We start from the raw sequence: 11,380 nt of genomic DNA, 5'->3' as shown, positions 1-11,380 counted from the left end.
CGGAGACAACGTCCCAGGCCTGGCTTACTCGGCTCACTCGGGCCGGCCTTTCCCAGCCTGAAGAAACCCGGCACCCAGACCCGGGAGCCGGAGGGTCGAGGGCAACGGGGGCACCGAGTCGGCGAGAAAAGAGAAGGCTCCCGACGCACCCCGGCAGTGAGCCAGCCCTGACCGCAGGCGCCGCTTCTCTGTGAGCGTTCCGAAGACTTGCCAGTCTCTCGGCGACAACGACATCGGCACCCCTGCGGTCCAGAATAAGGGCTTGTGTCGGCAGCGGACAATGGCGGCCGCACCCCCCGGAGGCAACCAGGGAGCAACGCGAGGACTACTGGGAGTTGTAGTTTCAAGGAGTCGCGCTTCCGAGCTTCTACCGGAAGTCAGCCGAGGCCATTTTCGGAGCAGCCCCATCCAAAGTCAAGACTCTTAGGTACCGCGTCTTTCCTAGGCCCAGAAGGGTGGGTGGTTCTCTCACTTGCCACCTCTAGGAACCTAAGAGCTTGAATAGATTGGGCGGCTAGGAAGCTCAATCTGCCTCTCAGTAAAACTGCATTTCAGGGTAGCCACTTTGGAAGTCAGAGGTTGGTGATGGTGAATGATCTCTTGGAAGCATCTCCTTCAATCTTGAAAAGATTGAGAACGTGATTGTTATTATACCTATTTTTTTAGATGAAGAACCTAATTCTGAGTGTCCCCTGCCTATGAAGTCCCACTTGCCTATGAAGAACATCAAGGATTGTCTCAACACTCTCTTTCGAGGTGGCAAAACCTTATGGGAGTTTAAATCATCAAATTACTCTGTGGTGTTTCCTTGAATCAGCATTTATTGAGCAGCAATTGAGGATAGAACAGTAAACAGCCCAAGAAACTTCTGCCAAGTTAGACCTGTTTATGGCACGTGAAGTTGCATATATGGAGGGCAAGACCACACTGAAGAAATGCAAGTAAAGGTGGTTTAGGCATGCACTAGCAACATGAAGTTAGGAATCACAGAGAAGCAATTATGGCTCCAGAAAACACATTAACCAATGAAAGATGCTTAGAATGGTTCTCTGTGTTAAGAGGGAAGAGTATGGGAAAGCTAAAGAGCAAGTTATAAGATGAATGGCGTAAAGTTGTAAGATTAGAGAGTGTCCAAGATTGGCAGGAAGAGGAAATGACCTAGAGCTTCTAACCCTCCTGCATGCCCCTCAAGAGTGCAGGGATTATAGGCATGATGAGTTTTATGCAATGCTGAGAATACAACTCAAGACTTTGGTCATGCTAGGCAAGCACTATATCAACTGAACTGCATCCATAGCCAAGAAGTCCAGCTTCTTTGTTGTGAGTTTGAGGGAAGCACTGAAAAGTTTATGTGGGGAAGTGGTGACATTGTGTGTGTATGTTTAATGAGTTAGTTAGTTGCTATAAAGATGGAAATTCAGGGGTTCATTTATAATTCTGGAACTCAATGAGCTATGAGCAAGGCATAACTCAGACACAGTTCCAAACCAGATGGAAGATCATTTAAAGAAGGTCTTGTGTGTAATATTGGGCTGGTAAGGGTAATATTGGCACTCAAAGGGAAGGCAAAAAAGGAGCAAGCCTCCCTGTTGGTTTTAAATGTGGTGCTGTTACTCTGCGAGGAAAGGTCACAAGGCACAACAAAACCCAGTATCAGAGCTTTATTGGGGGAGAGAACAGAAGAGAGTGACCAGGCCTATAAAAGACATGTATAGGAGAGAGAAAGTAGGGGGGAGGTGAGAGTAGAAGAGAGGGGAGGAGTCTGGGACTGACTTTTTAAGGATTTCCCTATACATGCACATGTGGGCTTATGGAGCTACACCACACATGCACAGATTGCGTGACCATACCACATGCATTATGAATTCACGCAGTGCACAAATGATGTAAGACGTAAGACCCCTTACTTAGCTACTGGTCATGCAGCTGGAGGAGAGAGCAGAATCCTAACATTCCATACTTTTTGCTTGTGAGAAAAAAGCAGATGAACAGGAATAGGGGTGTCATTTCTCCTGAAAAACTGCTTCCAGCAGACTTGGTGGGCGTTGGTTGACTCTTGGGGGGGTAGAGAAGGGGGTTTCTGAAGTAGACAAATATCCTGGGATGATGGGCATCCTGGGATGGTGGGCTATTGTCTGCTGCCTCAGACCTGTCCATCATTCCTCTTGGCCTGGGACTCTGGCTGCTTGTGTCTGACAGGATGCTAGTGAAACAGAGTAAAAGCTCAGAAAAAAAGAATTATTATTATTATTTCCTTTTGGGAGGTCCCCAGAGTGAGAGAGGGAGTCCTGAGACCAGGAAAGTTTGGGTTGCAACTATTTGAAGCAGATCCAATCTGCCCAGAAGGATTTAAGCTGGTTCCAAAACTCGCTGACCTATCTAGGTGGATTTTCTGGAGCTCAGATAAATTTTTTAACATATTAAGAAGCAGCCGCCGGGCGGTGGTGTCGCACGCCTTTAATCCCAGCACTCAGGAGGCAGAGGCAGGCAGATCTCTGTGAGTTCGAGGCCAGCCTGGGCTACCAAGTGAGTTCCAGGAAAGGCGCAGAACTACACAGAGAAACCCTGTCTCGAAAAACCAAAAAAAAAGAAGCAGCCATGGGAAATTTAAAATCTTGAGCTGGTGACCATATTATTGTAATGTTTTAGTTCTCTGCTTATATATATTAATTAGATCATTATATTATATAGATTAATAGATTGTTATATTAAAATCTGTTTTTGCAGAGCACAGACACTTTGGAGTCTGGGGGTGTAAATGCCTTTTAACTGTTACTGTTCCTTACCACCTGGGTATATACTTAATGGTCCTTGGACTCCAGCTCTATGGTGATCCTGTAACAATTAGCTGAGTAGTTAATTAGAAGAGGGAACCCCAAAGAGAAAAGTTTGTGGGGTGAAACCTCATTCTTCTGGAATTGGGGACAAGGCAGTGGATCCTTATGTCTTCTGGAACTTGAGAGAGAGCAGGACCTTGTCTGTGTCACTGTGTGCATGAGGAGGAGAAGCAATGCTGACCAGTCTAGAGTGAGGCATGTGGAGGGAGCAAATGAAATGAAATCTTCTACCTTAGCTGGAAAATTTCCCAACATGTGCAGAACTAAGGAGGGAAGGTTATTTGAGGGGAGCCTACTAGGTGATATAAAAGGGCTGAGGCACTGACATGAACCCTGAGTGGACAGGAAGGTGAGCTTGGGTACAAATATAGAACTGAACAAAATAACAATATATGGATGGGAGAAATCAAGCCCCACCTCTAAGGATCAGACAAAGAATGCAAAAGATGGTTTTCAGGTAAATTGACTTGATAAAAAGCTTGATGATTTGTGTGTGGTCCCAAGAACCCACATAGAGGTAGAAGGAGAGGACCAGCTCTACAAAGTTGTCCTCTGACTCCACATGCAAGACATCACACACACACACACACACACACACACACACACACTACAAACAATAGATACATTCAAGTAAGAAGACAAATTCCAAACAACATTATTTCAATGGATAAGTGTAATTTTTTAACATGAACATAATCCCCATATTGAAATCAAAAAATAGAGCCAAAACAATGGCTCAGCTCCTTAGCAAGTACAGGCAGACTGATGATACTCATGAAATCTCAAGGTCTCTGCTGAACTCTAACTTCTGAAACTTACACTCTGACCTCCACATAGTGTTTTGGGTTGTGCATGTCCAAAAACATGGACAGACACATGCACACCAATCTGTCAATCAATAAATATATACAATTAAAAAGAAGTAAATAAAATAAAACAGCAATACACCAGTTCATTGATATTTCAACCTATAGTTATTTAACTTCCACTTTCAATAGTATGATTTTTCTTAATAATAATAATATATTGGAAGTTCACACTCTGTAATTGATGGATAATTCTTTTTTAATAAGAGCTTTATTGAGAAAAAATTGACATAGTGTACAATTCATCCATTTACATTATGCAACCTGCCAGACGTGGGAGCACACTCAGGATGCTGAAGCAGGAGGATTGCTACCAGTTTGAAGCCAGCCTGGTTGATGTGGAAAGAGCCTGTCCCAAATAAATAAATAAAAGGAGATGACAATTTAGTGGTCATTAGCATATTCTTGAGTCTTACAACCATTACCAAATCATTTTTTAATTAAGCATGTAGTGTAGTATGAGCACATGAGTGCAGGTGCACACAGAGACCAGGGTGTTGGATCCACTGGAGCTGGAATTACAGGTGGCTGTGAGCGGCCTGATATGAGTCCTGGCCACCAAACTAGGTCCTCTGGAGGAGAAGTGAGTGCTCTGAACCATTGAGCTAGAACCTCACCAAACAAATTTTAGATCTTCAGTAGACCCTAGAAATGCTGCATATTTTACACTCATCACTTCCAATTTACCCTCAACAAACCTCAAGAAACCACTAGGCACATATATGTTTATATGGATTTAATTCTTCAGGATATTTCATAAAAAGGAATATTGAAATATATGCATTGTCTGGATCCCTTAACACAAGGTAATATTCTCAGTGTTTAACCAGATATTAAATGGTATTCTATTTCTTTTTATATTTATTTCTTATTTCCAAATAATATCGTAGGGATGAGTAAGCCATACCAAACATTCATTAACCATAAAAATTTACATTGTTTGAACTTTTAGTACAAAACAATGAATCTCTGAAGATTCATTTACAGTCCTAGAAGACATGTTTTCATTTTTCAGATAGATAGATAGATAGATAGATAGATAGATAGATAGATAGACATATGTATATAAGAATAGAGTTGCTGAATCACAAAGTAGGTCTGTGAAAGAACTGTCAGTGAAAGGTTCAATCCCTAGTACTGTTTCTCTCAAAACAAAACAAAAAAAGAGATAAATGGTCTGCCTGTCAATTCCTCACATCCATACCAACCCTTGACATTGTCATCAATTCATCACCCTTGTGACAATTTTGCATTTATATTTACTGTGTACACCTATGGGGGGGTGCTACAGTTGGAGAGCAGAGGTCACGCAACAACTAGTGGTGTCAGTTCTCTCCATCCAACATCTGGGTCCTGGGAATCAAACCAAGGTTGTACCCATAGAGCCATCTTGCCAGCTCTCCTTTCTAACTGTCTTAATTGTGATAAATTTTAGCAATACATAGAGATAGAATAAAAAATAACCATCTATGTGGCCACTACCAACCCAAAAGTCAAGAGTGTTTTGCTGAAAGTATCTCACTTTAATCTTGATCTGTATTTTCAATACCTTTGAACCACACAAAAACAATGAGACAAGAATCACATGGTTGGTCCTGCTGACGCCCCCTAGGACTAGGACATGAAGCTTTGTGGTATGGATCTGGGGACACACCTTCTCTGGAGCATCTCACACGGCCTATCCTGCTGGGCCTGGTGGCCTTGCCTGAGCCAGGCAGCAGTGTTCCTCTCTGGTTTCAGCAAGATGATGTAGCATTTGGGGATGAAAATGCCACCCAGAAGGCCAGCAGTCGAGGCCAGGATGGAGAAGATCTCTACAGCCACAGTGGACTTGCCCCGGGCACTGTGATACAGGGGCAGGAAGGCTGTCCACACACTGCAGAAGAGCAGCATGCTGAAGGTCAGGAACTTAGTCTCATTGAAGACATCTGGCAGGCCCCTGGCCAGAAAGGCCACAGAGAAGGTACCCACAGCCAATAATCCCAAGTAGCCTAGCACACAGAAAAAGATGGTGCCAGAACCCTCCTGGCACTGGATGACAATGTGCTGGGGCTCTGAGACCATATCCCTGTCTGGGAATGGTGGAGAGGTGGCCAGCCAGACCCCACAAAGAACAACCTGCATGAAGGAAGCAATAAGGACCACTGAGGTGGAAGCCCCAGGGCTCAGACATACCCGGATCCTGTCCCCTGGCCTGGTGACCCTGAAGGCCAGGACCACTGTGAGAGTCTTGGCCAGAACAGAGGACACAGCCACCGTGAACACCACAGCAAAGGTGGTCTGTCGGAGGAGGCATGTCAAGACACTGGGTCGCCCAAGGAACAGCAAGGCACACAGGGCACAGAGGCAAAGAGAGAGCAGGAGTAAGTAGCTGAGACTTCTGTTGTTTGCCCTGACCACAGGGCTGTCTCTGTGCTTCAGGAACACTCCCAGAACCAGGACAGCCAGACCAGCCAGGAAGAGTGCCACCAAAGCCAGCATGAATCCCAGAGGTTCCTCAAAGGCCAGGAAGATCTCTGTCCTGGGCAGGCAATGGTCTCTCGTGTGGCTCGAGTACTGCTCCTTGGGGCACAGAAGACAGCTCTTCATGTCTATGGGAGACACACAGACACCATTTCTTTTCTTTCTTTTTTTTTTTTGAAGGTGTTTTTTATTATTTTTTTAATTAAGAAATTTTCCATTCATCTTACATATCAGGCACAGATTCCCCTGTCCTCCCTCCTCCTACACCCAACCCCATCCCCAACCCACTCCCTAAGATGACCTCCTGCTAGGCAAGGTCTCTCAAGGGAAATCAGCAGAGCCTGGCACATTCTGTTGAGGCAGGTCTAAGCCCCTCCTCCCTGTGCCAAAGCTGTGCAAAGTGACAGACATCATTTCTACAACACTATATGAACTGCACCAGCTCGGAAGGAAGTCATCCCAAGCACTAACTGCTCTTACAGCCTTTCCATCAAGTCATGTATTTATAAAGTATTTCTGGTGATGAGGCAGATGGCTGATATTAGAGGCAGAGATACAGAGAAAAAAATCACAGTATCTGTTTTATGTGAGGAGTCTTGTTTCTGTCTTCAAAGAGTGTCTCATGTAACTCAGGCTGGCCTTGAACTTGTTGAGTTACGGAGGATGACCTTGAACTCCTAAGCCTTCTTCCATGTTCTCTCCAGTGCTGTGATTAGAGGCATGCACCACTATACCTAAATTGTGTGAGCTATGTATGTGCAGGTTTGTGTGTACACACATGTATGTAAGTGGATGCACATACTTGTCAAGATATTGCTCAACCACTTCCCCTTCCTTATTTTTCTAATCTAACTTATTTGTTTATTGTTTGTGTGTATGTTTGCATGGGCTCAGACATGCCAAGGTGTGCAAGTGGAGGTCAGTACAACTGTCTTGAATTTGGAGCTCACCTTCTTCCATGTGGGTCCCAGGCACTGAACTTACGCTGTCAGGGTTGACAGTGAATACTTTAAATGATGAACCATTTTACCAGACTCTGAAGCTTATTATTTTATAATTCCTTATTTTATTTTACTTGTAGACTCTTTTGTCTATACCTATGCATGGAAATCATGTGCATGCCTGGTGCCTGCAGAACTCAGAAGATGGCATCAGTTCTCCTGAATCTGGAGGTACAGATGGTTGTGAACCACCATGAGGGTGTTACTAACTGTTGAGGCACCACTTCAGCCCCCTTTTCACCTTAGGTTTTAAGAGAGGATCTCTCACTGAACCTGGCCATCACTGGGTTGACTATACTGGCAGACCAGAATCCCCACAGTCCCTCCTGTCTCTGCCTCCTGAGTGCTGAGATTAGAGGAATGTGCCACTACAACCTGTCTCCTCTGTGAGTTTTTAATGGTTCATTTATTTCCAATAGTATCAGCAACTGGTCAAATTAAAAAGGTTTAGCACTGAGCTGTGCCTCCAAAATTCATTTTTTTAGGTCCTGTCTCTAAGCACCTCAAAATGGGACATAATTTGCCATAAGTAAACTAGAGCTGATATAATAAAGTTTAAATGGTGTCCCCAGGTTAGAATTAGTCCCTAATTCCAATGGGGCTGCTATCCTGTTAAGAAGAGGGAATTGGAGCTGGGTGTGTCTGGAATGGCTTCAATCTCAGTACTTGAGGGACAGAGGCAGGTAGATTTCTATCAGTTTGGGGACAGACAGGTCAACATGAGGAGTGACAAGCCAGCCAGGGCTGTGGGTGAGATGGTGTCTCAAAATCAAACCACACACCAAAACCAAGAGGATACAACACACACACACACACACACACACACACGCACACGCACACGCACACGCACACGCACACGCACACGCACACGCACACGCACACGCGCATGCAATGAAATGAGAGCACACAGTGAGGGGATGACTGTGTCAGGGCAAGAGTGAGGAGGCCACACACAACACCAACCCTGATGATGATAACTTTGCTCTGCATTTCAAGCTTTCAGAATGGTGAAGGAATAAGTTCTGCAGCTCAAACACTATGGGATGTGGTGGTCTCCTGCCATTCAACCTCTGGAATGAACCCCACTAATACAGAGGAGTAAAAAAATCACAAAAGAACATCTACCAGGCAATTCCACTTACAAAAGGTTTTAAAAGCAAATGAAATTCATCAGTGTGAGCAAAAGCCAGGGTTCCATTACAGGACTACTAGAAGCTGGTAGAAGTAAACTTATGCCTATTTCTTGTTTGGGGACCAAAGATATGTAGTGTTTGCTAGAGGAGAATTCATTATGCAGTCCAATGATGGTTCATACACTTATCTGTCTCATTAAAGCATTTACCTAAGAACAACTATAGGAGTAGAGTTCTTCTGGTGTTCCACAGAAAATAAAAGACTGTGCAATATCTCAATGGGTGGATATGGTGGATTGATTGAAAATGACCCTCATAGGCTCATATATTTGAATGTTTGCTTGATAATTGTTGGATTTGGAGGGAATGGATTTAGAGATGTAGCTTTGTTGGATGAGGAGTGTCAGAGGGGGGTGGCCTTTGAAAGATCAAACTCCCCCACCAGGCCCACTCTCCATCTCTCTGCCTTCCTGCCTGGTGCCTGTGAATCATAATGTAATCTTTCAACTATTAATGAAGTGCATGCATGCCTAATGAAGTGCCTGCATGCCTAATGCCAAGTTTCCAGCCATGACAGTCATGGGCTTGCACTTTAAAACTCTAAATAACCCCCCAGTTGAATGCTTTTCTTTTAGAAGCTGCCTTGGTCATGGTGTCTCTTCACAGCAGTGGAACAGGAACAAAGACAATGGACAAATACAGGAGGCTCACAGTGCCCTCTTCACCCCCCTCCCCAGATTCCAGCTGCACATGCCCTTACCTCTTTGGTCTGCAAACTGTCCCTCAGGGCAGGGACTGCAATCAAAACAGCAGTGAGGGGCTCCCAGCCTGGGCACTTGGCTGAACCCTGGAAGGCAGCTTTCACTGCAGACAGAGGTGGGAACCTAGTAACAGTGAGCATAGTGTCACCAGGGACTGCAGGAATACAGATGCTTGACCTCAGCCTGAGACGCAGCACAAAACAGTTGCCTCACATAATTCTAGATGAGATAGATGACTGTCAGAAAAACACATGTCTGTCCCATCAGATGCCAGACTGGAGAGGTACCTTTGGATGTTATATAGGAATGACTACATCTGGCTTACTTGACTAAAGGATTCAAAAACATGGCTAAACAGTTTGGTATGTTGTCTTTCCAGTTTCTCTGGGACTCCTATATCAACAATTAAAGGTATTGGGACAGGAGAGAAGGCTTGGTGGTTAAAATTGCAGGCTGCTCTTCAAAAAGAGCAGGGTTGATTCCAAGCCCCCATATATCAATTCACACTGTAACTCCAGCTCTACAGAATCCAGTGTCCTCTTATGACCTGAACAGACACCAGGCACACACAACAGTACACAAAAATGGATGCAGGGAAAATTCTATATATGCAAAAAAATCTTTGAAAAAGATTTTAAGTATTGGCAGCCATTACAAAAATCCACAGCCCAATCATGATTTCCTTGATGCTCCTGGCTTTCAATTTCTTTCTCTGAAGCTCTCCACAGCCTTGGAGCTGCTTGATGCACTCCATGTCTAACTCAGAAGACATGATGGTCTCTCTGACTTTTCTCCATCTACTGTTAAGACCTACAGTTTGACTGCAATGCTATTTTTATATTAAACACTAGTAATAAAGTATCGTCCAGCTTCAATAAGAGAAAAATTTAAGTACTGACTCCCTCAACACACACACACACACACACACACACACACACACACACACACACACACACAATCATTTTGACACCACAATTGATCATCCTCTCCTTTACCTTGGACCTGCCAAGGATGACTCAGTTTTTCTTAGCAGAACTCAACCTCCAGGTAAGGATTATGAAGATGGAAGTGTGGCATGCTGATATCGCTGCCACAACAGAAGACAGCAGAAAACCTTCCCATGATCATGGCCATTGAAAGGTTCTTCAAAGAAGTCCTTGGAAGACATAGCATGTATCTTTAATGCTTGAAAAATCTAACAAAGGGAATCTCATTGTCATGCGGAAAGCCTTAAGAGGCCACCATGGACTGGAGATGCCAGCAGAACAACGTTAGATAAAGTTGTAGAGGAGAGAACTCTATGCACACTGGTATTAGGCAGCTGAGGCATTTCTATGCACCACACTCCACACATAGACATAACTATTTCAACACTGCTTCTAATTGTGATAGTAAATGTCAGGGCTTGAACCTCAAATGTTTCCCAAAGTCCCCTGTGTGGACCATTGGTTACCTGACAGTGGGTCTTTAAAGAATGATTGGATCTTATGCCTGAGGTGGTTTGAATGAAATTGACCCCCATAAACCTATAAGGAGTGCCACTATCAGGAAATGTGGCTTTTTGGAGTAGGGGTGGCCTTGTTGGAGGAAGTGTGTCATCATGGGGGTGGGCTTTGGGGTATTATATATGCTAGACCATGCCCAGTGACCCAGTTCACTTCCTGTTGCCAGTAGGCCAAGATGTAGGACTTTCAGCTCCTTCTCCAGCATTATGTCTGCCTGCAAGCCACCATGCTGCACCAAGATGGTAATGGATTAAACCTCTGAAAATGTAAGCCACCCAGATGAAATGTTTTTCCTTTATAAGAGATGTCATGGTCATGGTGTCTCTTCACAACAATATAAAGCCTAAGACAGAAATTGAGTACTGGGACTGGGTATTGAAGTATTGAAGTGATAGGCCTGATCATGTTATTGTTTGAAAAAATATGGACCATGGGAAAGTCGATTAGAAAAGCAGTAGAAAGTTTTAAGTGGTGCTTGCTTGGCCATTCTAGTAGGAGCGTAGAGACCTAGGTGCTAAGTGTAATTAGATTAACAGTGGGCATTGCTCAAGAAGTTTCAGAAGAGAAGAATACTAATGTGTGGCCTAGAGATTGTTCTTGTGATAATTAGTTGAAGAGTATGTTTGCTTTTTGCTCTTGTCCAAAGGGTCTGCCTGAGGCTAAAGTGAAGTGTGTTGGATTAATTTCGTTGGCAGAAGAAATTTCAATACAGCCAAATATAGACTGTGTTGTGTGGTTGGTAGTGTTAACTCTAAGACAGATTTATAATGAAAAGCAACAAACAGAGCAAGGAAAAATACAAAATGTAAAGTTT

The 11,380-nt window shown here is 44.0% G+C and overlaps 1 protein-coding gene across 1 annotated transcript in view; it reads right to left on the bottom strand.

Annotated features, from left to right (window-relative positions):
• Positions 1-11,380, bottom strand: part of LOC114703937 (vomeronasal type-2 receptor 26-like) — a 45,252-nt gene that overhangs the window by 5,239 nt on the left and 28,633 nt on the right. Inside the window, exons 5-6 of the mRNA XM_037202097.1 lie at positions 9,061-9,184; positions 5,356-6,294 (exon numbers count right to left, since the gene is read on the bottom strand). Coding sequence (XP_037057992.1) covers positions 5,356-6,294; positions 9,061-9,184 — 1,063 coding nt within the window. The remainder of the gene's footprint in view (positions 1-5,355; positions 6,295-9,060; positions 9,185-11,380) is intronic.

Source organism: Peromyscus leucopus, chromosome 1, assembly GCF_004664715.2.
Source record: "Peromyscus leucopus breed LL Stock chromosome 1, UCI_PerLeu_2.1, whole genome shotgun sequence".
NCBI classification, from domain to species: Eukaryota; Metazoa; Chordata; class Mammalia; order Rodentia; family Cricetidae; genus Peromyscus; species Peromyscus leucopus.
Note: the sequence above shows the minus strand (reverse complement) of the source record. Positions and strands in the feature narration are given on the sequence as shown.